The following is a 27,759-nucleotide window of genomic DNA, read 5'->3' on the forward strand; positions in this document are numbered from 1 at the left end:
AGAGTTCCATAGGTCCTCTCAATCAAAAGAACATTCCAGGGGTTGGGGATTTGGCTCAGTGGTAGAGCGCTTGCCTAGCAACCGCAAGGCCCTGGGTTCGGTCCCCAGCTCCGAAAAAAAGAAAAAAAAAAAAAAAAAAAAAGAACATTCCACTGGGGTTGCTGTCTTCAACTACTGTGGCTCAGGCCCAGGAACTAGAATCCCTGATGAACACCCTGTTGTGGCCTGTCACATGTATGTCCTCTGTTTGCTGTCTCCTTCCAGCCCAGTTTTTTGTTTTGTTGTATTTTTTAAGATTTATTTTGTGCGTGTGCGTGTGTACATGTGTGCATGCTTGTGTGTGTGTGTGTGACATGTTCAGGTGTCCACAGAGAACAGAAGAGCCCATCAGATCCCATGGAGGTAAAGTTACAGGCAGTTTTGAGCCACACCAACACGGGTGCTGGTCAGCCACTCTGGGTCCTCTGAAGAAGCCAATGCTCTTAACTGCGAAGCCACCTCTCTTCCCTGCCCCACTTTTTAAAGCAGTGCCTTTACATTTTTTAAGATTGTGTGTGTTCGGGGCTGGAGAGATGGCTCAGCGGTTAAGAGCACTGACTGCTCTTCCAGAGGTCCTGAGTTCAATTCCCAGCAACCACATGGTGGCTCACAGTCATCTATAATGAGATCTGATGCCCTCTTCTGGTGTGTCTGAAGATAGCTACAGTGTACTCACATACATGAAATAAATAAATAAATCTTAAAAAAAAAAGATTGTGTGTGTTCGTGTGGGGAGGGCAACTCAGCAGCCGTGTGGGGGTCAGAGGACAACTAAAGGGAAATCAGTTCTCTCCTTCCATCATGTGGGGCCCGGGGACTGAACTCTGGTGGCAGGTGCCTTTACTTGGCTGAGCCAACTCTCCTGCTGCCTCCTCTTCCCTCTTCCTCCTCTCTTCTTCTTCTTCTTCTTCTTCTTCTTCTTCTTCTTCTTCTTCTTCTTCTTCTTCTTCTTCTTCTTCTTCTTCTCCTCCTCCTCCTCCTCCTCCTCCTCCTCCTCCTCCTCTTCCTCCTCCTCTTCTTCCTCCTCCTCCTCTTCTTCCTCCTCCTTCTTCATCATCATCGTTATTGACCCAAGGTCTCTCTATGTAATCCTGGGTATCCTGAAACCCATTTTGTAGGTCAGATTGGCCTCCTTCCATGTACCCCCATCAGTGATTTTTTTCTTTTAAAAATAATCTTTATTTTTACGTGTGTGTGTGTGTTTGTGTGTGTGTATGTGTGTGTGTGAATGTGTGTTCGTGAAAGAGAGAGAGATGTATACTCACGTCTTCATGCACATATGGAGGTCAAAAGAGAGTATCAAGTGTCAGTCCTCATCCCCCATCCCCATTAGGGCCCCCTCTTCCTCAGAACCAATAGTCTGCACCCCTCAGCCAAGGGGGAAGACAACCCCAGTAATCCTCCTGCGTCCACTCCCATCAAAACCAAGGCCACAGGTGTTTGTGGGGACATACCCAGCTTGTGAGACCGATGCTGGGATTCAAACTTCCATCCTCACCACCGTGGAGCAAGTTGTTCCGCCTGAAGCCCATGTCCTGCATCTCTGTGTCGTCAATAACACCTCTCGATGCTGTGACCAAGTATCTGACAAGATGTAAATTAAGGGAGGAGGGCTTGTTCTGCCCACAAGTGTATGGTCCACCCTGTAACCATGGTGAGGAGGTCCCAGCAGGAGTGTGGTACTGCTGGCCACAGTGTGTCCATAGCCAGGAAGCAGAGAGGGATGGACACCCGGGTTCAGCTCACTTTTCCCTTTGTTATCCAGTCAGGGTGGCAGCCCGTGGAACCTTGCTGCCCACCTTCAGCATGGGCCTTCCCTCTTCAGTTAAACCTCCCTGGAAACGGCCACCCAGACACAGCCAGCGGTGCGTCTCCTAGGTGATGCTAGGTCTTGGGTGCTAACCATCACACACGCCTTAGCTTGTCAGCAGCCCTCCTGGAGTTGATCTGTCTTCCTTTTGACGTGTGTGAGTAAATGGGGTTTCCTCTTGGTTCCTCATGGGATGGAGGGAACACTCTGTATTGAATCTTACCAGTGACGCCAGGGATGTTTAAGAATGGCTTCTGAGTCTGCGGATACATTTATTTCATCATTCGTGCGCGAGCGTGTACATGAGTGTGGTACCCGTGGAGGCAAGGAGAGGAGGAGGTTCCTACACCGTGGAGCTGGAGTAACTGGAGGCTGTGGGTTGCCTGCCATGGGCTGTGGGAACTGCACTGAGGTCCTGTGGAAGAGCACCCTTGGCTGAGCCCTCTCTCCAGACACCTGAGCTCACATACGCAATCCAGACTCCGTTAGAAAGAAAGTTAATCTTTAAAAGGTTAACTCTGGCCTCCACATTCCGAGCTATGTCTCTGTATCCATTCAGTTTTATTTTAGCAAATAAAATCGGACCTTAAGAACTTTCCTACTGGCCAGGTGGTGGCAGCACAAGGTTTTAATCCCAGCACTTGGGGGCAGAGGCAGATGGATCTCTGTGAGTTCCAGACCAGCCTGGTTTACCGAGCAAGTTCCAGAACAGCCAGCCAGTGAATGTTACACAGAGAAGCCTTATCTGGAAAAAGAAACAAAGAAACGAACAAACAAAAACCAAAAACATGGGGCTGGGGATTTAGCTCAGTGGTAGAGCGCTTACCTAGGAAGCGCAAGGCCCTGGGTTCGGTCCCCAGCTCCGAAAAAAAGAACAAAAACAAAACAAAACAAAACAAAACAAAACAAAAAAACAAAAAACAAAAAACAAAAACAAAAACATTTCCTCCTTCTGTCTTAGGATACCCTTGATTCAGTCTGCTTGGGCTATGAACTTTCTGGCAAGTGGGGTGATAAAAAGTAGGACAAGATGTGGACTATGGTTCCCAACACCATTGTCACTGAGCGGTCTGCTTTGGCACTTAAGAGGACACTGGAGAACTTCCCTGGATGCTTTCTGGTAGTTTCTCATTTTCTAAAGGCCACTGGTCTCACCAAAGGTACCAATCGGGTTGTCTTTTGGGTCCAGGGTGGGGTGTGGGGGTGGGGAGGGTGTCTGGTGCTGAAACTCGGAGGCCTTGAACTTAGGACACACATGCTCTACCCCTGCTGTGTGTCGACCATAATCCCCTGTGTGCAAACACGCTCGAGGCATGACTATACTAAAGACAGACTTCAGCAGCGGCCCACTGTTCTGCCCCAGGGTGACGGCTGAGCAGTTCAATCAGACTTTTGCTAAAATATTGCTCCTCTACTGCTTGCTTCAGCAGCCACCCGAGATGCTTCCAGAAATACCCCTAGGGCAGAATGAAGAATGTGGTGTTACTAGAAGACGCCTATCCCCCCTATAGCACCCCGTATTTTGTCTACACCGAGTACTTAGGTCCCAAGCTCCAAACCCCCATCATCTCTCCTGGCCCTCCCGCCCTGAGTCTGTAGAACACAGCACAGCTGGACCCTCACTAGCAAGCCGAAGCCAGAGGGAGCAGGGGAAGTTTCCTCCTCTGAAGAAATAATGTCGATTCCTCTGGCAGGATATATACATTGCAGGGACCAAGCAGATCCTTATATAACACAGGTCTGTCTGTTTTTATAAGACCGTCTCTTCAAATAAAGTCACAACTGCCCGGACCAAGTTCCTCAGGGTTATCGGGATGTCCTGGGTCACGCCTTGCCTGGTGACAGGCCTACATGTCATAGAGTCGGAGTTGCTCCTGCATGTCCCCATCCGACATCTCGCCAAAGGTGTCCTTGTTGTCCTTCATGAGTTTAAGGATGGCAGTCAGCTGTTCTTTCTGAACTCTGTGAGGAGAGAAGATGAGAGGAAGAAGACGCTCCCGACCCAGGGCAGGGGCGGGGCGGGGCGGGGCGGGGCGGGGCGGGGCGGGGCGGGGCGGGGCGGGGGCGGGGCCTGTGCTGGCGCCGGGTGCAAAATGCAGGTGGTTTGCCCTAACACTTTTAGCCCTGAAACCTTGATCTCAAACCACCGAGCCTCAATTTTTGCCTGTGCCTATTACAGCTGATCTGCATGTCACAGTGGGGTGAGGAGGAAGGACCCCTGTGTCGCTAAGTGGCTTGAGGCGCTGAGAGAAAATACGTTAGGAGCAACCTGGGTTTAGAGAGACGAACCAGCAGGGAAGGAAATGGAGGCATAGAGATGTGGGCATACAGATGTGCAGGCCAGAGCGCTGGGCAATGCGGAGGGTGGGTTAAAATCTAGCCCCTGGGTTCTGCTGCCTTGAGAAAGGGGTGCTTCCTTACGTGAAGGAAGTAGGTGCGGGTGGATGCGGGAGCCTCCGTGTTGGCCACATGGTTTTCATGGCTGCCTTGTGGTTTGTGAGACTACGGCCACATTACCTGACCCGCACAGAAGGACTCCCATAGCTACTAGCAAGGGTGGGCTGAGCAGCCGAAGCCAGGAATAGTGTGTGCCCTGTCAGCATGGATTCTTGACCCTCCATGACACACACTACTGCTTTGGGACCTAGAGAGAATTCGAGCCACGGTTAAGCTCAGATCTCAGCCCTCCCCGGACCACGGCTGCTACAGCTATGCAGTAGGTCTGATATAACCGAGCGGGTCTCAGCAAAGCTTTTGCCCACTGGATTGATTGTCTGGAGGGGTGGTCCTGACGTGTCAGGTCTTAGGCTGCGGTTTTCACTTTGTAGCCCTGGCTATCCTGGAACTCACCATGTAGACCAGGCTGTCCTCAGACTCTCAGAGATCACCTGCCTCTGCCTCCCGAGTGTCAGGTTGGCCCTTGTGCATTCTTACTTCTGTGAGTTCTCACCCCACCCCCGCCCCACACCCTCCACTCGGCAAACGGTTTTCTGTCTACAGTGGCATCTAGCAGTTGGAGTCCCGGTGTTCCAATTCCTACCTTCCTCTGTCTGGACAGACTAGGTCTGTCTTCAGTTCTGCTGTAAGGGCACGTAGGTTGCACTTTGTACCCTACGATGTGAAGAATAGGTAGGGTGAACAGAGAGGGTGTCCTGAGAGCCATGGATAAAATCACCGTCGGGTGCATGGTTAGGCTGACCCTTAATGAACTGTCCGTAAGGTTTTGGTGGCCATGATGGTTGTGTATTTTTTTTTTCTTTTTCTTTTTTCGGAGCTGGGGACCGAACCCAGGGCCTTGCGCTTGCTAGACAAGCGCTCTACCACTGAGCTAAATCCCCAACCCCGCAGTTGTGTATTTATTATAATAATCATTATTAGGGTTATTGGGGGGCAGGAGTGTTGAGACAGGGTCTCACTATGTAGACTTTGCTAGCCTGGAATCCACTATGTAAAATCTGCCTGCAGATACCGGGATCGTGGCTGGTACCACCACTTCCCCATAACTACAGGGCTGTGGCATTCATTTATTTATTTACTTATTTATATTTATTTTTATGTGCATGGAAGTCTCACCTACATGGTGTATAGACAATGCCCTCAGGGGTCAGAAGAGGGAACTGGATCCCTGAGACTGGAGTTATAGATGGCTGTGAACCACACCATCTGGGTGCCGGGAACTGAACCCATATCTATCCTCTGCAAGAACAAATGCTCTTAGCCAAAGAGCCATCTCTCCGGCCCCGGGATGTGTATCTCCAATCAGGTGTGCACACTGTGGCTCCACACTCTGCTGGGATCGTCAAAGGCATCAAAACATGAGAGTAGGCTAAAATGTTACGCCTATTGTTTCTAAAGATTTTTTTTTTAAATAAAGCAAACTGAAGAAACACACAGTAACCGAGGTTCTCTACTCAATGTTTATTGGCCTGAACACAGAGAGCTGAGCCACCAGCCATGCGAGGGGCTTGCTGCCCACAAGTCATGCTCTGGTTCCACACAAGCCTAGCTAGCCACATCCAGAGGCAGTCGCTATTCTATGTGGAGGAAATCCCAGCTTAGGCAGGGAATTCACTATTGCTGTTCAGGGACAAGGGAGTGAGACTGTGCCGGTCACGTGGCCCTGTGTCTAACTAAGGCAGTGTCTGCGGCTGCTTCGTTGCCTGTTCAGACCTAAGCCCTGAACCCGAGTTATCAGGGAGAGGACCGTCAGGAATACTCAGCTAAGCAGCCGATGTTGGACATTTTCCAGGCTCCCATTAAATGGGAAGTCTTCTAAAAACCTAGTGCTTTAGGAAAAAAAACACACACACACATACACACAAAATGTTTTCGCCAACACGTCTGCGACTTCCAAGTCGTCTGGTATAAATACTGTCAAATATAAAATTCTAGAAAAGCTAACCTGGGACCTGTGGGTGATTATCTGCTGGGGGTTCTGAGTCAGCTAGGAAAAAAGCCTTAGAAAATGCACAATCCAGCAGTCTGCTGGAAGCTAGCACTGTTCCTGCTTCTGCGAGCAAAAGTGGAGACTAGGCTGAGGCGATAAGAACACTAGTGAAAAAGGCTTCTTAGTACTGAGAGCCCTGGACTCCCGGGGTGTGGGTGGGAGTAAAGGGAAACCATATTAAAGCTAATACCTGGTATCAATCATTCCGGCCAGAGCGGAAAGAGCCCCTGCCCGGTGTATGTGTGTGGGTATGGGTGACCATCTCTGGGTGACCACCCTTGACCACAAGTGAGCACCAGTGGGCTTCACTTCCTTTGTCTGTTACTTCTCAAACCTGGTGGTTTGGCTTCAGTGAGGACAAAAGCATAGAGGGATTGTGGGAACGGGGTGTTGGGTGGGGTGGGGTGGGGCTCGAAGGTTGTGTGGGGAGCAAACATGGCTGGTAAAAGCCAGAGCCTATACTGTTGGCAAGCTTCCCCCTCATAAACACCTCTGAGAAGGACAGAGACAAGGCCATTCCCAGGATCTTGCTAGTCCAGGGGAGCCCAAGGAGGGGCTGGTCAATGTGCAACCCTCCCCCACCCCAGGCTGCATTGGCTCCTCCCTGAGGGAGGGGGGCTTTTTTTTTTTAACTCTCTCAAGCTTTTAGGATGTCAAAAGGAAAGAAAGCCTTCAGGAGGAGGCTAAGGGACACCTTCTTTATTCTTCGGTTCTGTAAAGAGAAACAGGGAGAGAGAGATCATGTTTCTGGCTCAGTTGACTTTAGGAGCAGCACAGGACAGGAGAGTGGGCACAGGGATGAGAAGGAGGATGTTTGGAATTGCAGAGGCCATGGCAGACTCTGCCGCTTTCTCAGATCAGCAGTTCCCAGTGGCACAGCTCTGGCAGTCCCCACCCCCGCACCCCCAGAGCCGGGTGGTCTCGGGCCACTTCCAGCTCCTGAGAGACAGCCGATGCTCAGTGAGCTTGCTAAGCCTTGGCTCTGTGGTTACACCGACGCATTCCTATTGCCTTAGATAATTTCTGCTTCCTGCTGCCTGGGTCTTAGTCTGCCGCGAGGGCTCTGGACCTAACCCTGCAGATTCCCCCAGAAGCTCTCTGAGGGCCAGAGGTCTGATTGTGTGCCTTTGGCGCCCTCTGCTGGACGCCGGAGTCAGTGCATACTTTCAGCCCTGTGGGGTTTCCACCTCCCTAACTGCCCTAATAGGCCATAGGAAACCCTCTTCTTGGGTCCAGTTTATTTCCATGATCGAAAAGATAACAGCCCTACAGCAGGTCAGCCACAATTGTGAGGGGCCTGTCCTGTCCTGTCAGCACCAGCTTAGTTAGTGTACAAGCAGGTAGAATATCCTGCTAAGAAGCAAAGCCAGCCGGGTTTCTCTGCCCGGGAGAGCAAGAGCCCGCTAGCCAACGATCCACAACGAGGGAGGTGGCACCCGCCATAGAAGCCTTGGAAAGAAGCATTGGAGAGCGGCAGGGACAGAGCCGATGTGGGGAGCAGGGGAGGAGGAGTGTGCATGTTAACCCAGAGGGAATTCAAAAAGGTTAGTGTGCAGAGCGGCCAAGACTTAAGCGGTCACTGCTTTCTCTCTTCCCAGGCCCTGGACAGGAGTTTTGTCTGAGCAGATCCAGGGGCAGAAAGTCTCAACTGAGACTGTAGGAGAACCCATTGGGGACATCCAGCTTCCTAAGTGCCACTCCCTAAGGACTGTGTGATCAAGCCCGGGGGTGGGGGGAAGCAGGGAGCCCGCTGAAGAGCTGGGTTCTAGGCGCAGCTGTGGCGGCCCAGCTAATGACTGAAAGTGAGGGGATGCTGCACTGTTCACCTGCTAACAGGGTGCTTCCCTGTTTATCTAAGCCTAGAAACAGAAGGAGGCAGTCTGGTAGGGACAAGTCAGCAAGTCAGACAGGCACCCCGCCAGCTGGAGAGGGTAATTCATTAGTTTGGTGGTAACATGAATGGGTATTATTATTACTATTATTAATTATTACATTTTATTCGTTTTGCGCGGATTCAAGAGTATGAATGTTGTGGATGTGTGCCTGTGGAACTCGGGGGACAATTCATACCACTGGGCTCTCCCTATTTATCGAACTAGTTTGAGGATCGGACTCAGGTCGGCAGGCAGCAGGGTTTGGCAGCAAGCACTTTTATTTGCTGAGCCATCTCACCAGCTCTGCACTCGTGCTATTTCTCAGGGGACAGGTTCTAGGGCCGCTCCCCCAAATTCGGCTGGGTCCAGTTCTGTCTCGTAGCTATCTTCTCTCCAGAACCCAGAGACAGGAGGGCGAAGCCAGCCTGAGCAGCCTCTGCAAGCCCCAGCATCAGACGTAGCACAGAGGTGTGGTCAGGGGATGCCCCCTCCAGCTGGGCCTGCATGCAGGGGTGGGAGAGCAAGCAGATGTCAGGTGAGATGGGCAGGCGCATGATGGGCGGGCGCGTGAGAGCCTCGGGAAGCATGCTGGGGAGGTCAATGGAATGAACATGAACTCAGACCCTGCTGGGACCTCTAGCAGCCCTTCCTGCACACAGCGAGGACTGCCCTAAGCTGGGGAGTCAGGGACTCCTCCTTCACCGCAGGAGCAGCTCCTTGGCATACTCTCCAGCTCACAGAACAGCCGAGTGTCCACAGTGGAGCGCGTCATGCACGGGTGGTCTGGTGACACCCAGAGACACAGAGAAAGAAGACGGCCCTCGGGCAGTGGGGAGTCTGCTGTCTTTGAAAATGACAAAGAAGCGACTTTGCCTTTTCATTTCCTGGCCTCAGCTCTGACGGGGGTCAGTGACAGACCCCAGACTTGAGATCTAACGGCTCTCCTGCTATGACAGCCCCTCAAGGCCTCCAGTGCATTAACCTTTGTGGATAGAATGGGGCCATGACGCTGCCAAAGCCCCATCCCCGGGAACCTTTAGGATGGCAGGGCGCCCTGCCCTCTCTCTCCTCTCCAGTCAGGGCTGGATCTGTGGCAACACCTCAGCTGGAGTTCCAAAACAGCCTCAGGAAAATGACCCTGTCTGTCCTCTGGATTAACACCAGCAGGGGGTGGGGGGAACCACAGGAGGCTTCTGGCCTTAGTCTGAAGATTAATAGCTATGGCTGTCCCGCACCATGGAGAGGGTACAGGCCCTCTCAGGGTTTCTATCCTGCACTGAACAGCCAACTGCCTCTCCTTCTCTGGGTGAGACAAAGCCACATCGGGCACCTAGCAAGGGCACCTCGCAAGACGTATGCACATCCCCATAGCAGCCCTGCTCTCAGACAGGATGGTCTCTGCCTAAGTACACCAGCACCTATATCAGTGGGCCCTTGAGGTCCTCCAGGGACTTGAATGGACCTCGGAGGCTCTTTCTGTGTCTGGGATTCCTCATGCACAGGCAGAACGAGATGGATTCAGAGGAGACAGAATGCGTTAATTGGTTATGGAGGCGGTGGAGGGGGTGGGTTTAGACCACGTCAGTGGTGGGCGTTGGGGACACAGAGCAGACAATGTAAGGAAGCACTGCTAGTCTACGAAACCAACCTCCTTACCACAAGGGTTTGCAAGAACATTTGTGGCCCGGGGCTAGGGGACCCTCTACAGGGAGGTGAGGTCAGAGGTCAGCTCAATCCTGAAATATAAAGGTGGCAAAATGGGGGTCACAACGAGAGGCAGCAGTGTCCTCATAAAAAGTCAGGGAGTCCCACAGTAAGGGCTTCTTCCTGCCTGTGTCTTCACTGGCATCCCTCTGCTCCCAGCATCTTGACAGGGAGACAGGATTGTGCAAGGAGGGCAATCAGCATAGTGGAGGGATGCTGGTGGCCCTAGAGCCAGCTAGAGAGGTGGGGTGAGCCGTGGGGTCAGCCTTCTACTCCTCATGAATCAAGCCTCGTCCCCAAAAGACCCCTCTGGGTGCCGAGGTTGGAAAACGGTTCTGTTCTCGACTGGACTTCACTATAATCAGGGGCTGTGCTCACATTGCTGGGGGTGGGGTGGGGGGCAGGGCGGCAGGTGCACGCGGGGGGGTGGGGCACGGCTGGGCTGTGGCCACCTTGACATTCTATTTGCTTCCGAGCACCCCTTCAGCCACCCATGCAGTCTGGATAAAATGTTGGGGGGGGGGAAGCTGATCGACATCCTGGGGCTCTAGTGGTTGAGAGGAGAATGAATGGCCTGATTCCAGAAGCCAGAAGCCATACAGCTGCCTTTGAGCTCTGCAAAGCGGCGGCGCTGCGCTGAGAGCCGCGCGGGCGCGCGCAGAGCGGAATAGATAGAGAATGACGTGGTGGGTGGGGGCCGGGAGGAGGGAGGCTGCCAGATGGATGAGCACCAAGAATCCCGCTCTGTCCTCAAGTGACAAATTGGTTTTGTCAGGGACTCTACGCATAAGTGAGCAGTGAGGCTGCTCCGGGCCCTTTCCTGGCATCTCGCTCCTTTGTTTTCCAGGTCGGGCAGAGAGGATACAAGAAATAGACTCTCCTCTCCTCTCTCTCACGCCCTCCCTCCCTGCTGCCTCCCTGGGGAGCTTCTTCCCTCGGTCGAAGCTGGCTGAATATTCCCAGGATGAGAAGGGACCCGCACCCCCTCCCCCGCCCCCCACAAAACAGAAAACGGAAAACGAAGGGAAGAGGGCATAGTGGGCGGGGGCTTGCGGGAGGCCCACCGCTGCTTGGCCCACGAATTAGTGTTCCAGAAATCGGCCTACCTCTGTTCCTCCTCCAGTTCTTCTTTGGTCATCATCTTCTTGTACTGGCTTCCCCTCAGCTGCCCAGGGCTGTACTTAAAGGAGAAGGCTGCTCCTGTGGGGACAATGTGTACGTTTATTGATGACGGGGTTGAGGGGGGCAGAGCAGACCCTCTCAATGCTCAGCAGTATCCCCTTTCCCTGGTTAGATTCTCTCTCTCTCTCTCTCTCTCTCTCTCTCTCTCTCTCTCTCTCTCTCTCTCTCTGTGTGTGTGTGTGTGTGTGTGTGTGTGTCGGTATGTCTGTGTGTCTGTGTAGCCAGGGATTGAACTCAGGACCTTGTACATAGTAGGCAAGCATTCTTTCTTGACCGACATCCTCAGCTCTCCCTTCATTAATTTTCAGAGACAGAGGGGCTGGAGAGATGGCTCAGCGGTTAAGAGTATTGGCTGCTCTTCCAGAAGTCCTGAGTTCAAATCCCAGCAACCACATGGTGGCTCACAACCATCTGTAATGGGATCTGATGCCCTCCTCTGGTGTGTCTGAAGACAGCGACAGGGTACTTATATATAATAAATAAATATTTAAAAGAATTTTTTTTTTTCAAAGAAAGTGTCCAGCAACATAGCTCAGTTGGCAGGAAAAAGAAAAAAAAAAGCCAGGAGGTAGTGTCACACTCTTCCGGAGTCCCGGCACTCGGGGGACAGAGGCAGGTAAATCTCTGAGTTCAAGGCCAGCCTAGTCTACAAAGAGATACACGAAGCAAGCAACACTGTCTCAACGAACAAAGAAGCAAACAAACCCAACCCCTAAAAACAACCAAACCGAACCAAAAACAAAACAGAAAGAGAAACGGGAAGATAAAAAGAAGAAAGACCTGCTGTCAGATCAGCCCTTGTAGCCCGAGTGCAGCCCTGGAGGCACCGCGCATGCAGTGACGTCACGGTCTCACCCCAGCACCTGGCCCCAGGCTCACCCTATGCTTCCTGTGAACCCCTGTGGCTTCTTACACCTTGGTCTTTAATGGGGAGCAGAGGGGGCACAGATGAAACTGAGTGACACAGAGAGAAACCAGCCGCTGGGCTGCTCCATCTTCCAGATGACATTCCCCGCCCAGGCCAGGTTAAGGCAACCCAGAGCTGTCTGTCTGTCTGTCTGTCTGTCTGTCTGTCTGCCCGCCTGTGTCAACAGTACGGTTTGCCTGCAAGGCTGCCTCGGTGCTACTGTGGCCTCCCCCGACCTCAGTCCGTGCTGATCGGACCAATAGCAGGTACCATTCACATGCTGGGCCCCAGGGACTCAGGCCTTCCTTTTCTTCTCCCAGGCTTGGGACAGATGGGCCCAGGCTCTCCATCCTTCCCCCAGGTTATCAGCAATCGAAGGCATACATCGGGCCATGATGGGATGCACAAATGAACAGGCTTGGCTGACTGCCAACGTCTGAGAGCGGCCTTCAGCCCTGCAGACTATTAAAAGGGGCAGCTCTGCAGGTCTGACAGGAGGAAGGGGGAGCAGAGGGAGGCAGGGCAGCATGGAAAAGCGGGGAGTCCTGATGTAATAATCCGCTTGGAAGCAAAGCCTCCAGTGTCCCTTAATCCAACCTGTATCTGAGATGGAGAATGGCGGGCAGGCTGGCCGGCTTCTAGCTAATGCCTGTTAGGGTAGACCGGCTGGGGACGGTGACAGCCAGTGAGTGACCCTGGTATCCCCTCTTTCAGCTGCTATTCTAGAGTTTTCTACCACCTCCCCGAGAGTCTGAGACACCTCCACACCCTCTCACAGCAGGTCAGGCTCCCCACTCACACACGTCCTCAGATGTATAGATGCTGCCAAGAAGGAAGAAAAGCCACTGGGATCAGGATCCTCTCTTCGCTGAAAGGAAAGAGGTTCTGAAGGTGATCTCAGAACCCAAACATTCCGCAGGGCCACACTGTCCCCTCATCAAGCCTCCCTTAGGAGGACCGGGGTCCTACCTAGCCAGATGCCCAGGGCCCGAGGCCTTCCCTGAGAAGCAATCTCTACCTTTTATAAGGGTCTGCTTTGCTTCGCAAATCGTTGCACACGCATTTCGAGAGCATGCGATGCTATGGTGACCAGAAGACAAGTATGCAGTTAAGGAAGACTCAAGTGGGCAGCTGGTCCCAGACAAGGGTGACTGAGGGGAGCGACATGAGGTAGACGGCTGAAAGAGCAGGTGTGTGCATCTTTAGTCCCAGCATTTCCCGGTAGGGAGAGGCAGGGCTCTGTGAGTTCCAGGCCAGCCTGGTCCACATCAAGTTTCAGGCCAACGATATAGAGAGTCCGGGACAGCAAGCTGACTATGGGTGAGGGGACAGAGGCATATGGGTCAACTGGGCTTTGCTTGGCTGTCGGAGCTCTTGCTGGAATGAGGCAGTGGCTCTGGGGGTCTGAAGCTCTTTCTTTCCCTTCCCAGAAACCCTCTGCTCTCCTCTGCAGCTCCCTAGCAAGCCAACCAGGATAATAGGCATAGCACAGGATAGCCCACTTGTCCGGTCAAGCTCATAGGAACCAAGAGCTTTTCAAGTCCGGGGTGTAGACCGAGGAGGAGGCTGGAGATGGGGAGCTCCCTGAGCAACTGCTGCAGCTTTCATACTGAGACGGTCTTTGTTTATCCCAGATCCCTGAATTATCCTGCACGCCAGGGGCAACAACTAGCAATAGAGCTCTGAGTTCAGAAGCACCCCCAGGTTGGACCCAGAAGCGCCGACGGAAACGGCGGAAACCAGCGAACCTCAACATCTGGGTTCCTGTGCTGCTGTTGTAGAAAAATAAACGTAGAAAAGAAGCTCCCGCAGCTTGGCGCGCGCCTAGGTTCTGGTTGGTGGGAGGAGTCTGATTAGCCGGATGCTTCTCCGCTAGGACAGCTGCCCTAACTCGGGCTTTAACTTAATCACACGAGGCGGCGGCGGCCCGATCCAATTTAGTTAGAGCCAGAGGGCCCGGTGTGAGAGTCCCCAGGGAGTGTGTACGGGGTGGGGGCTTCCTCTTCCAGGCATCAAGTCTCTCGGGGGAAGTCATTTTAGCAGCGCTAATCAATTAGCCTGGGAGGCTGAGCTGCTTATTCCAAGGGGGGAGGGGGCGGGGAGGGCAGTCTTGCTTGCTTCTAACAGCTGAGACCGTTGGCCTTCCTCCCCTCTGCCTGGTTATAGCTGGGAGGCCATGGGTGTTGGGGGCCATCCAGGGACAGCGGCTCAGACGAAAGGGAGGACTCGGGAGCAGCCATGCGGCTGGGCACAGGGCTTAGCCTATGTGAGAGTGTCCTGAGTTAGGAATGATGGCCTGTAGGTGTGCCTGCTTTTTCTGCACCCGGTTTTAACCTCCCTTCTGCATGCTCCAGTCAACAGAAGGACTTTGGTAGCCACACCGACAGGGATAGACAGACTGGTGGGCCACAGCTGCTGTTAACTCCTCACTCCATGATCCAGGAGTGGAGAGCAAGGAAGGGCCTGGCTGCCCAGGGGCTGACATCCCCACGTGCCTCTGCAGCACCAGGGGCTAAACCAATAGAAACCTCCGGCCTGTTCTCCTCTAGAGGGCCTGGGGACTTTCTGGGCCCCGCAGCTGTTGACCCCCACAGCCTCCTAACCACGCTTCTGAAACCCCTGCTGCCCATGGATCCGGCCAGCCAGTGGCTAAAGATGCAGCCGGGTTTGCTTTAAAATTAAAAAAAAAAAAAAAAAAAAAAGGAAGAAGAAAAGGAAAAAAGAAATATCTCTGGGCACTAGCTGTACTGATCTGATAAATATTAACAGTTTAGTTTGTTTTGTTTTGTTTTGCTCCGGTTTCTCTTTGAAGGAAATAAAATGGGATAGGTCAGCCAGCCAGCCTGTCTGCTTGTCTAGGATGCACAGGGGCCCTTTGCCTCCGTGTGTTCCTCTGGCTCCCCGTCTGCCCCACCCAGGGCTCTGGAGAAGCAGCCCCATCTCCTAGAGGGCTTCTCAACAGAATGTACCAGAGAAAGACAACAGAAAGACAGGAATGGTTGGGAGAGAGGAGAAGACACCCAGCAGCCAGGGAAGGCCAGGGAGCTATTACCTCTAAGGAGGAGGTCCTCCTGCACCCAAAGATACTTATATCAGACAGAAAAGCAAGGAACAAAAGTTCAAACATGGAATGGAGGGAGGGTGGACAGGGAGGGGAGGAGGAGGGGTGGGGGGAGAGGAGGAGGAAGAGGAGGAGAGTGAGGGAGAAAGGGGAGGGGAGAATAAGGGGGAGGGTGGGCAGGAAGGGGAGGAGGAGGGGAGAAGGGTAGAGAGGGAGGGGAGGGGGAGGGTGGACAGGAAGGGGAAGGGGAGGGGAGGGGGAGTATGAGGGAGAGAGGGGGATGGGAAGGGGAGGATAAGGGGGAGGGGGGATAAGGAGGAAGGTGGGTAGGAAGGGGAGAGTGGTAAGGACCCCCCCTTAGAGGGGGAGGGTAAGGGTAAGGGTGGGCGGGAAGGGGAGGGGCAGGGGAGGGAGGGCAGGTGCAGGTGAAGGGGAGGTGAGGGTGAGCAGAGCCTTGGTCTCATCATCCCACAGCCCCCCTCATGCACTTGGTCCCCCAGTTTCAGATGGCACTGCCCCAAGACTGGCCCAGGAGGAGAGAAAGACTGCAGCCCAGGAGGGAGAGGGCGCTGCTCACCGGCTTCTTCCTCAGGTTCTTCAGTGGGTGGTCCCATCTCGCTGTCTGAGTCTTCATCCTGGAGGACAATGGCAGGGGTCAGTGCTGCTTAACCAGCTGAAATGTCTCTGAGGTTCAGTGTGGGCATGTCCAGCTACCATGGAGGAACCTGGGTGTCAGGGCAAACTCAGGGGTGAAGAGGAGGAGGTGACGGGGGGGGGGTGCTGGGCACCAGGAGCCCTCAAAATCTGGCTGTTCCCAGGTAGTGCCTGTCCAGGCATTTAGGTACCTTTTTTTTTTAATGATTTATTATTTTTTATTTTATGTGCATTGGTGTCTATGTCTGTGTGAGGGTGCTGGATCCCCTGGATCTGGGGTATAGAAGTTGTGAGCCACAATGAGGTTGCTGGGAATTGAACCCAGGTCCTCTGGAAGAGCAGCCAGTGCTCTTAACCGGTAAGGCATCTCTCCAGCCTCAGGTGCCATTTTGGTAAGTGGCCTGGAACTGCCCCCCTCACCTTAGTAAGTAAACCGAGGCACTAAGAAAGCTGCATACACTACCCAGGGCCAAGGTCGGCTCAACAGCCCAGGTATTCCAAGATGGTGGCCTTTCCTCACTTCTACCAGCATCATTTTCTGTCTCCAGTCAGCTTAGTGACCATTTATCCCAAACTGGAACTCCACCCCCTTATCCTGGTCTCTCCCACACAAGGATTCAATAAACAGATGGCTGGAGAGAGGCATCCCGTCCTAGGATGGCCTTGGTGGAAGGAAGGAGTGACTTCAACTTTAGGAATGTTTGAGGATGAGAGAGACTTGTGACCGGCTAGCTATGTAGGCCTGGAGGGTGTGGGCAGGCCAAGAGAGGCTTGGAAGTCTAGCAGGCCAGTGTGGAAATTTGAGGTTTGAGGGGGGAGGGCATGGGTGGCTGTGAAATGTCTGCAGTAGAGACAAACACTGGTGTGGGTCTGAGGTGCCCCAAATACCTCAAGAGGCAGCCAGCCTCTACAGGAAGGGGTTCTACAACAGAACAGCAAACTGAGCCTGGAACTAAAGCTTTCGAAAGTCCCATGGTAGTGGGTCCCAAGCATCGAATTCTGGGGCCTTGCTGTCCTAAGGATGTGGGCCAGCACCCTCTACTTAGCAGCTTGTGGACTTGGTGCCTAGCTGTGTAGAAACCACACTGCCCCAGCACTGGTAAGGCTGTGTCCTGGGGGACCAGACACCTTCCCAGTTTTGCACAGCAAAGTATCTTTGTGGCTAAGGGAGGTGGGCAGGTTGAAAAAGGAGATAACCCGTTGATGCACAGGACTCATTCTAAACGGTCTGTTGTCTAGATTGGAACTATCTATCTACACATCTATCTGGGACTTCTATACACCAGGGCTAGAAACTGGCAAGGACAGGAGGAGTACCTCTTAGCTAGATTCAGTTGGCTCACATGATCTCTGAAATGCCAACCAGTCCAAAATCACCAGGCATGTATACCACAGAGGGAACACGGGGGAGGTATATGCATCCTGACTGTGTGAAGGGGTCAGGGGAAATTAAAGGGAGTTGCTCCGTGGGGCGAAGCACACAAGTCTGAGAAACTGGGTTTGGATTCCCAGCGGCCATGAAAAAAAGGAAGGGTGTGGTTGTGTATATGTCAGTATGGGTATGTCAGTAACTCTAGTGTTGGGGTTTGTGGGGGCTGGACAGAGGCAGATCCTTAGAGTTGACCAGCTAGCCAGCCTTGGCAACTTGAGAACTCTGGATTCAGTGAGAGATCCCAAAAGAGAAGGTGGGGCTGGACATGGAGTCACAGCCGTTAACGCCAGCACTCAAAAGGCAGAAGCAGGGGGAATTCTGAGTTCTTGGCCAGACTGATCTAATTAGTGAGTTCCAGGTCAGAGCTACATAGCAAGACTGTCTCAAAAACAAAATAAAGCCATGATGATAGGGGTGTGTGTGTGTGTGTGTGTGTGTGTGCGCGCGCGCGCTAGCGTATGCACATGTGTGCCTATGCATGTGTGTATTTGTGTATATGCACATGTGTCTGTCTATGCACCTGTGTGCCTATGTGTATGTGTTTATGTACGTGTATGCACATGTATGCCAATTCATGTGTGTGTGCACCTGTGTGCCTATGCATGTGTGTATGCACATGTTTGTGTCTATGCACCTGTGTGCCTATGTGTGTATGTCCATGCGCATGTGTGTTTGCACATGTATGCCTATACATGTGTGTGTGCACCTGTGTGCCTATGTGTTTGTGTCCATGCACATGTATATTTGCACATGTATGTCTATGCATGTGTGTGTGTTTGTATGTACAGTGAGTATAGAGGCCAAAGAAGCACATCAGGTGCTATGCTCCATTACTCTCTGCTTTGTTCCCTTCAGACAGAGTCTCTCACTGAACCTGGAGCCAGGCTGGCAGCCATTACACCCCAGTGAGTCTCCTGTCTCTGGCCCCCTTAGTTTTGGGGTTATAGGTATATGTGAATGTGTTGTTTTTACCTGGGTCCTGGGGATTCAAACTCAGGCCCTCAAGCCTGTGCAGCAAGGTTCTTACCCACTGAGCTATGTATCCAGTCTCTAGGATGGGTCTTAATCCAAGGTCTACTGTCCTTACCAGACACAAATGGAGAGACACACACACACAGAGGATCCCATGCACGCCAAGGAGAGGCTCCCGGAGAGATGCACCCTGCCAACACCTTGCTCATGGACTTTTGATCCCAAGGCTATGAGAAAAGAAATTGTTGTTGTTTGGGTCCCTGGCCCATGGCAGTTTACTGCAGTGGCCCTGGCAGGCCCATACATCAGGCTTCCGGTGACAGTAAACCAACCTGGTGAAAAAAACTAGATGCTGTAACACAGGCTGATGTCATCCTGGCTGATCCCCCAGCAGGCCTGACTGAGGCTCAAAGCCAATCACCTCACAGGCAGTTCTGTTGCTGCCCTGCCTGCTGCTCTCTGCAGTGTACTAAATAAACCTGCGAGCTTTCTAAACAAAGCAAAGCAAACGCCAACCGCCCCATTGAGTCCGAGTGCTATACTGGATGGACACTGTGTTAACTGCCTATGTTCTGAGGTAAGGTTCCAGATCAGCTTCTTCCAGAGGCAATAAGGGGCAGAAAGTCTCCAGTTAGCATCCCCAAAGACCCAGGCAGACAGCGCTGCAGAGGGTGGATCAGGCAGGCTTCTGGATGATTAGAGCAATGCAAAGTGTGTGTGTGTGTGTGTGTGTGTGTGTGTGTGTGTGTGTGTGTGTGCGCGCGCGCGTGCTCTGTGTGTGTCTCTGTGTGTGTGGTGTCTGTATGTGTGTCTGTGTGTGTGTGTGTCTGCTCTGTGTATTTGTGTGTGGTATCTCTGTGTGTGTGTGTGTGTGTGTATGTCTATATGTGTGCTCTGTGTGTGTATGTGTCTGTGTGTGGTGTCTGTATGTGTCTGCATGTGTGTCTATGTGTGTATCTGTATCTATGTCTGTGCATGGTGTCTGTGTGTGTCTGTATGTCTGTATATCTGTCTGTGTGTATGCATCTGTGTCTGTGTGGTATCTGTATATGTGTGTCTGTGTATGGTGTCTGTGTGTCTGTGTGTGTGTGCATGCATGCATTAGAGTATATACACATCTGCTGCCCCAGGAGATGGACCCTACCAAAAGATCAGCAGGAGCCCTGTGGTGGCCAAAGCTATCCCAGCTATGATGCTCACTGAACTGGCTTTAGATTACAACAGTTCTACTAGGCATCTGGTCCCAACTCTGTTTTTTTTTTTGGGGGGGGAGGGGTGTGGGAGGAGTAGATAGGCCCTTTCTGTGTAGCCTTAGCTATCCTGGAACTAGCTCTGTAGACTAGGCTGTCCTCGAACTTAGATATTGACCCACCTCTGCCTCCTAAGTCCTGGGATTAAAGGTGTGTGCCACCATGCCCGGCTAGCTGGTCCCAACTCTTCAGGGGTAGGGGTGGAGGAGGCTGCCTGCAGGTCTCTCCCCCTAAAGAAGGCTCAGTTTTCATCTCTGCGTGGTGGTGGAGGGGAGGACAGGCAGTATGGCTGGAAAGCAGGACTGGCTAGTGCCAGCCAGTTCAAACCTAGAGTCCTGCTCCTCAAAGCTTCCAGCAGACCAGTTTGGCCACCTCCCTGTCCCCAAACAATGTTTCTGGGGGACACTCGGATGCCACTCAGTAAGTCTACACTTGCCACTGGTGAAAAGACTTGCTCCTTAGGGCAAGGAAACCGAACCTTCCATTCTGTTCCAAGCTGGCCCTCGAAGCCCATCCAGCTCTTCTGGGCAACAGCATGCCTGACACTCATTCCATCCATCGCAGCTTCCGAGGAGACTCCAGCCAGACTCCCAGTTCCCCCTCGCTCCCCGAGAGTCACTGTGTTTGTTCTCTGCTTTCTGCTGGCACGCTCAGGCCTCCCTCAGGCTCTGGGCCTACTCTCTCCTAATTTTTCCCACTTTGAGAACACATCAGGCAATCTTTTGGACTGCAGCCTCTATTTTTTGCTTTATGTGTGTGGATGCCTTGCCTGTGTTGTGTCTGGTACCACGGGCATACCCAGTGCCACAGAGGTCAGAGGAAAACATTGGATCCCCTGGAACAGTTGTCAGCTGCCCTATGGGTGCTGAGAACCAAACCCAGGTCCTCTGGGAGAGCAGCCAGTGTTCTTAATCAAGGAACCAGCTTAAAAAAAAAAAAAAAAAAAAAAAAAAAAAAAAAAAAAAAAAAGAACCGAAAACACTTTTAGTTTATTTTTGAGATAGAGTTTCAGGTAGCCCAGGCTGGCCTTGAACTTGCTGAGGCTGACACTCAACTTCCATCCTCCTGCCTCTACCTCCCAAGTGCTTGGATTACAGGCGTGTGGCACCAGCTAGGTACACCAGTCTTTTAGGGTCTATGGTCTGTCGTTTGTCATTCGCTCCTGGGTCCCGATTCCCTCGGTCGGGCCAGAGGAAGACAAGGTCTGACAGCTGAGAGCTGGTTTGGACCCTGGAACTACAGGACAGTAAGTGGGATTCCCTGTACAGGGCAGCTCCCTTTGGCTTTGTGCACTGAACTCTGTCAGGCCAAAGAGAGAGAAAAGTACTTCAGCAGACACCAGAACCCTCAGATCATAGGGACAGAACCCATTGTAAAACATGTCCCAGTTTCTGCTTGAACAACTCCCACCTCGGGGAGTTCACTCCCTTACAGAGCTTGGGAGTTAAGTTCTGCAGCAGGGGGATGCCAGCTAGGCCACAGGCAGGGACAGAAGGAAGATGCCTTTCTCCCACTGAGGTTAGACATAAGGAGACTGAGCCGGCCTTTGGAGAAGAACCAGCAGCAAGTTTTTGTTTTGATTTTTATGGGCTTTGCGTGTTATTTTTCAGACCTCATGGGCGCCTGCTGTGTGGTGGACCTGTCACAGGAGTGGGGAGGGGACGGTGAACACCCTGGGCAAAGGCCTTTTCTCATTCCTCTGCACAGACAATGTGCTCAAAAATAAAAGATGACCTCATGCTGGTTAAGTGCTCCGAGGAGAGCCAAACAGGATGATGCATGAGAGAGAGAGAAAGAGAGAGAGAGAGAGAGAGAGAGAGAGAGAGAGAGGAGAGAGAGAGAGAGAGAGAGAGAGAGAGAGAGAGAGAGATTGATTTACATCTGCTAACGTAGTCAAGGGCACGGAGCATGGAGACAGAATGCGATCAGTGCTTTTATAAAGATGCAGGCTGGGCATCACAGGCAGTCAGTCAACACACGACTGTCTGGCCGTGGGTCTGAGCACTGGGAAGACACTGGTGGCCTCAGTGGGAACAGTGAGAATCGTGTCCAAGGTCCATCATGGAGTCTACCCTGCTGCAGGAGCTGCAGAGGGCTTCAAGCAAGGAAGCTGGGATGTGGCTTCTGGGATATGAAAGGCAAGCAGGGAGGTGGTGGAGCCAGCCAGCCTAGGGCAGCGGGAGCCTTGGGAAAGGTTATCAGGCAGGCTGCAGGAGCCCAGCATGGAGTCGCAGCCAGCAAGACTACAGGGGAGCTGGTCCTTTGGGAGTAGGCCCTGGGAGATAGCCAAGAAGACTTGGGGGCAGGCAGAGGAAAATGGACATCGAGACGGGTCTGGGCTTCAGTAGGGAGCAGGGAGGAGGAGGAGACATCGGGGGAGGAGGGCAGACTATGACAGACACCTGAGGAAGATGGGTGCCCACGGGAGATGGGAGAGGGCTGTGTGAGTGGTATCATCAGGACAATGGCGACTCAAGTGCTCTATAGGACAGCACTGGTGGGGAGGACCCTTAAGTCTCAGTTGATGTAGACATGAACCTTCCAACAGGAGGAGGGAGAAGGAGAGGGGCAGGGAAAGGACAGATTCTAGGCATGACAGCAGGCTAAGACGCACGTATGCACTGGGTAAGGGGCTAGCTTATGTAGGGAAGATTCGAGACGAGACACGGAGAGGAATGAAGGCATGGGGGTGGGGCAACAGTCTGAGAGAGAGAGAGGGAGGGGGACACCAACCCGTCCGTTTTATGGCTAGCGCCCATATACCTCTAACCCCCACCCTGTTCACTTCCATCCCAGGCGCTAAGCACACAGCCCAGGCAAGGGCACATTTGCAAACTCACTCCAGTGAGGACAGTCATGACAGGTTCAATCCCATCAGATTAACAGTTTTGGTCAATGCTCTCACGGCAGGGTTTAGAGGAGACCAGCTTCATAAAAACAAAACGAAACAAACACACAAAAGCCCTGTGGGCAGCTGTCGGGTACTTTACCGAACCCCCCAGGGCAGATGCTGGGCTGAAGTACAGCAGCTACGTCTCAGAATAAACCAACTTAAGTCAGAGAAGTCAGTCAAGAAGGGACTGAGAAAGTCAGACCTGAGAAGGCTGGAGGATATTGTCATTCAGGAATCCCAGGCTGGATGGCTTTGATAAACAGACTCTAACAGAAGGTTGGGCCTAGAGCACTTGCTGACACACGCTCCCACATGTGAACAACAGGTGGGCGGATTCTAAACCCTCTCCCAGGCTTCCTCGGGAGGGCTGGCCCGTTTTAGACTGTCCAAGAGTGGGAGATGTGGGCAGTTTGGCCCAGAGAGATCAGCAGTAACCAGCAGCCCACAGTGCTGGAGGAGGTATTTCCATGTTTTGAGATTTATCTCCAGACTCCTGAGTTCTCAAAAACTAAGACTCCACCCAGGAGAAAACAGGGAACTCACCCTTGTCCATGGTTGGGTGTCCTTCAGTCTCTGCTTTTTTTTTTTTTTTTTTTAAATTAAGAAAATTTTAGAGGCTGGAAAGATGACTCAGAGGTTAAGAACACCGGCTGCTCTTGCAGAGAACCTGGGTTCAGTTTTCAGCACCTACCAGTTGGATAACAACCAATCCTAAACTCCAGTTTCAGAGATCCAACGCCCTCTTCTGACCTCTGAGGGAGGGTACCAGGTACAGAGGGTCGGTCCATAGGTACCAGGTCCATACATCCAGGCAAAGCACTCATACATTTAAAATAAGAATTTTAAAATGTGGGGGCTGGAGAGATGGCTCAGAGGTTAAGGGCACTGACTGCTCTTCTGAGTTCAATTCCCAGCAACCACATGGTGGCTCACAACCATCTGTAACGGGATCTGATGCCCTCTTCTGGTGTGTCTGAAGACGGCTACCGTGTACTCATATACATAAAATAAATAAAATTTTTAAATTTTTTTAAAAAAGAAATTTAATTTTTAGTGTGTGAATGTGTGTAATTTTTATTTATATGTACGTTGTGTGTCAACTTGGTTGTATGGGCATCGCATGCATACCGTGCCCTCTGGGGCTAAAAGAGGGTGTCTGATCCTCTGGAACTGGAGCGAGGTAGATTATGAGCTGCCTGACATGGGTTCTGGAAACAGAACCCCAATCCTCTTCAAGAGCAGCAAGGGTTGAGCCATTCCCCCCAGCACCCCATTTTTGAAGATTTATTTTTGGGTTTCCTGCCGCAACGAGCGCCTGGGGCGCAAGCTCGGAACGAGAACCCACGAGTTGTAGGAAAATGGCGGACATGGCGGAAATCGCCAGCCTCGATAAAGCCGAGCTGAAGAAAACTGAGACGCAGGAGACGAACGCCCTGCAAACTGAAGGGGCCATTGAACAGTAAAAGAGGAGTGAAATGCCCTAAAAGCCTAGGAAGATTTCCCCATCCATCCCTTCATTTCCAAGACCCCCTCGTGATGTGGAGGAAGAGCCCCCTTCAAAATGGACGCGAGCCACAAGCTGCACTGTGAACCCGGGCACTCCGTGCAGGTGCCACCGGCTTGTGCGTCTCTGAAGGGGACCCTCCACTAATTGGACCGTCGAATTTCAACAGTTTGCCCTGGGTTATTATAGAAAACTATTTGTATGACTGCTGAAAATAAAACACACCTCGTGGCAAAAAAAAAAAAAAAAAAGATTTATTTTTAAGCTGGCACACTCCTTTAATCCCGGCAACTGGGGAGGCAGAGGCAGGAGCATCTCTGAGTTCAAGACTAGCCTGGTCTACAGAGTGAGTTCCAGAGTTCCAGAACAGCCGGGGCTACACAGAGAAACCTTGTCTAGAAACAGAGAGAGAGAGAGAGAGAGAGAGAGATCTGCTCCCTGGCTTTACGAAGGTCCAGCTTTCATCTAGACCCTGCTGCCTCAGTTCTCTGTGGGAGCTTGGTGTGCTCACCATGCTTCCAGCACTGCCGGCCCCAAGTAATCCCCCTGCCCCCAGAGAGATGAAAGTACACTGTAATAATAATCTTCTGCCCTCTCAGACTGCCCCCAGCCCAGACAGCCGGGGAGTGAGGAGGAAGGTGGCCTTGCCTGTCATGTTGGCTCCCTTCACTCTACCTCCTGCCCCTCAAGCTTTGAGTCTCCACTCAGGACCTCAGTCCTACAACTGCCTCTGCCCACCACCTGGTCCCAGCCTTCAGGGCACCCAGCCTGAAAGAGCGGATGCTGCCCAAGGGACCAACCTGTGCCAGCAGCTGAAGGCTGCCTCCCGGGTCCTTTTCAATAACCAATCAGCTTTTCGGGTCGTAGGCCGCAGCTGCCCCAGGCTGCCCAGGCCTCACCACCCCATCCGGGAAGGAGCAGACAGAGTCCGGAAGGAAGCCGATGGAAATGGGAATATGAAGAGGCGACTGGGCTTGGTGGGTAGGGTTGGGGCGGGTCTTGAACCTCTCAGGCTTCTATACTAACAGCAGGTGGGGTGGTCCCTGATTCTGGGGACCATGAAGGAGGCCTTCTCTGAAGGCATCATTCAGCTGCAGCTTACTGTCCCAGCTGGAGTTATCTTCCTGGGGGGAACATTCTTCCCTCCTCTCCCCAGGCAGTATGACCATCGGAAGAAAGCGCTGGAAATGCTTGGAAAGGCCTGAGGCTATCTCAAGACAATTTCTAAGCAGCTACTTCTAGCATTGAGCCCACTACGGAAAGGGTGGAAGGGATGCAAAGACACCTGTATCTCTCAGTCCCTCACCGGGGACTCCCGCCACTTGACATTTAGGGCAGGAGTAGAGGGAGTTGGAGCATGCTCGAAGGAGATGCTCCTGATCTCCAAACGTTGAAACTGCCTTCCTGTTGGCGGATTCCCTCACTACAGCCCAGATGCAGTCTTGAACGCCCTGCATGGTATCCTGCCCTTCGAAGCACCCTGAGATCCTAGGGTTTTGTTTTGTTCTTCCTTTTGGGATGGGGGTCTCATTATGTAGACCAAGCTGGACTGGAACTCACAGAGATCTGTTCTACTCTGTCTCCCGAGTGCCTAGAGTAAAGGCAAAAGTCGCCGGGCTCACTCAGTTTACACGATAGGCTTTGGGAAGCTGAGGCAGGCAGAGGATTTTGAGATTGAGGTCAGGCTTGAATACATAGTGGGTTCTAGGTCAGCCGAAGCTACGCGTCAAGAATCTGTGTTGGGCTGGAGAGGTGGCTCAGTGGTTAAGAGCACTGACTGCTCTTCCAGAGGTCCTGAGTTCAAGTCCCAACAACCACATGGTGGCTCACAACCATCTGTAACGGGATCCTATGCTCTCTTCTGGTGTGTCTGAAGAGAGTGGCAGTATACTCACACACATAAGATAAATAAATCTTAAAAAAATAAAATAAAAAGAATCTGTCTCAGTCAACCAACCAAGCAACCAACCAAAACCAGAAAAAATATCCAAAGTGCCCACTCGGGTAGATGACATGATGGCCCCTATTTCAACACTACTACCCTACTCCAGGATGAGTGTGAAGAAACACCTTGTAGAAAGTCCCTGTACTCCAAAGGATCAAGTTAGGGCTGTGCCCTGCTCAAAGAAAGACACCTTGGACTTTGGTCTAGAATCTGCTGCTGAGAAATGGATGAACAATTTGAAACCCGGCTGATGGAGACAGCCAGAGGGAGCAAGCCTGAGAAGAGTCCCAAACCCACCTGCCCCTCACCCCAGGTCTGTGAGCCTCCAGCAGCCCCCCACCCCATCCTCCCTGGGTTGAACACAATAGTTCTCCTCGTGGCCCTATGCAGGGATAGTTAGAAGCCACTCTAATGACACAATTAGTCACCCACTTGTCAAGCAAAGAGCCTGCTAGTAGGGAGTCTGGCAGACTCAGCAGAGAAAGGCCTGAGCCCAGTCTCATTGCCGCCTCGCAGGTCTCAAGAGCTTCACTCCAGGGTAACGGTTGTATTCCTCTGCACATGTGCTCGCTGACCACGAACCAAAGCGCCAAGCCCACGGCTTCCACTGTGCTAGCCTTCCTGCCCTCCAAGCACCACGAAGAAGAGTAACAAGAAGAAATAAAGTATTGAAATCTGACCAGAGGCCAGAGCTGGTGGCCTGGCCTGACGCAGTGACATCCCAGTATCCCGGGCAAGCACGGATCCAATCTACAAAGACGCATCTGAAGAGACTGAGTCAATGATGGGTACCCTGAACACTGGTCAACTGATGGCCGGCTCCTAGGAAGTGGGGAAGGTGTTTGGAGGTATCAGCTGCGATGCAGGAGAGCTCTTCTTGCACCTTTTGTTTCATACAAGCCCGCAGGGGGTTCCATCAGCAATGCAGGGGGTGGGGACTGGGGGTGTCAACGCCTACAAGCAGTTTGAAAACTACAATAACATGGTCCCAATAAGTGTCTTTCCTCTCAGTCCTGTCCTCCCAGCCTCAAAATAAAACGCCCACACTGGCTCTGGAATCTGGATTCAAGTTGACCTAAACCACAGGCGACTTCTCTTCTTGCACATCCCACCCCGAAGTGCTGTGTTGTCAAGAGTAACCTAACTCCAATTCAGACCTTGAAGTAGGACACGTGTCCGTGGACTTAATCAAGGGTGGGCAGAAGCGGTGCAAGAGGAGGGCAGAGTCAAGGGCCTTGGGAGGCCCCGGAGGGCCAGAGCTGGGAGGAAGGGAGGGCAGCTCCAAAGCACGGCACTCAGAGGCACTTTGGGGAGGAGGGAGCGTCCCAGCCTCAGGAACCCTCCTTTCCTGTCGGCCACTGGCTCGGCCCTTCCTGGGGAGGTCCGACCAGCCGGCTCGTAGGTGCCCTCCCGGGGACCCCACGGCGACCTCGGTGCATACCTGCCTCCCCTCGGCCTCTGGCTCCTCCTCCTCCGGCTCCGCCAGGCGCTCGAACTGGCACGGTCCCACGGATGGGGGCTCCAGGGCGCAGGGCTCGGGAGGCTCAGGCGGCGCGGGAGCCCCGGGGTCCCCGGCCCGGGTAGTGCTCTCCGGAGCTCTGGCCGCCCCACGCCGCAGCAGCAGCCAGGCGAACAGCAGCGCCAGCGCCGTGATCAGCGCGGGTAGCGCGGCCAGCAGTTCGAGCGGCGACTCCATCGCGCCGTGGCCGCCGAGTGTCGGCCAGCCGGGACCCCGAGGGAGCACGCCGCGCCCCGCCGCCACGCCACGCCCAGGGGCGGAGCCTCGCCGAGACCACGCCTCTCTCGCCCTCGGGGTGATTCCGAGTTCGGACCTTGGGAGGCGCTGAAAAGCTCTCTGGTTTTCACCATCTCAGCTCAGGCTTGCTGGGTGGGGTGAAAGGCTCATTGTCTTTAGATGGGCTTCATTTCAGCCTTGTGCAAAAGTTCATTTAGAGATGGTGGTGCAAACCTGTGGTCCTACTATTTGAAAGGTGCAGGGGGATCAGGAGGTCAAAGTCAAGTCGTCTTCAGTTACAGTGAGCTCTGGAACATAGATCTGGTCTCAACACAAACACACACTAAAAT

At 52.8% G+C, this 27,759-nt stretch overlaps 1 protein-coding gene across 7 annotated transcripts; it reads right to left on the reverse strand.

Moving 5' to 3' along the window:
* Positions 1-2,101: 2,101 nt before the first annotated feature.
* Mxra7 (matrix remodeling associated 7) lies at positions 2,102-27,446 on the reverse strand. 7 transcript variants are annotated; one of them, XM_087574486.1, is made up of 5 exons: positions 27,116-27,389; positions 15,602-15,659; positions 10,981-11,074; positions 9,827-9,906; positions 2,102-3,811 (listed from the first exon to the last, which is right to left on the reverse strand). In XM_087574486.1, exons 1-4 carry the CDS (start codon positions 27,368-27,370, stop codon positions 9,873-9,875), a joined length of 441 nt encoding a protein of 146 aa, XP_087430612.1. In that variant the 5' UTR covers positions 27,371-27,389; the 3' UTR covers positions 2,102-3,811; positions 9,827-9,872.
* Positions 27,447-27,759: the final 313 nt, after the last annotated feature.

Source organism: Rattus norvegicus, chromosome 10 (assembly GCF_021556685.1).
Source record: "Rattus norvegicus strain SHRSP/BbbUtx chromosome 10, alternate assembly SHRSP_T2T, whole genome shotgun sequence".
NCBI classification, from domain to species: Eukaryota; Metazoa; Chordata; class Mammalia; order Rodentia; family Muridae; genus Rattus; species Rattus norvegicus.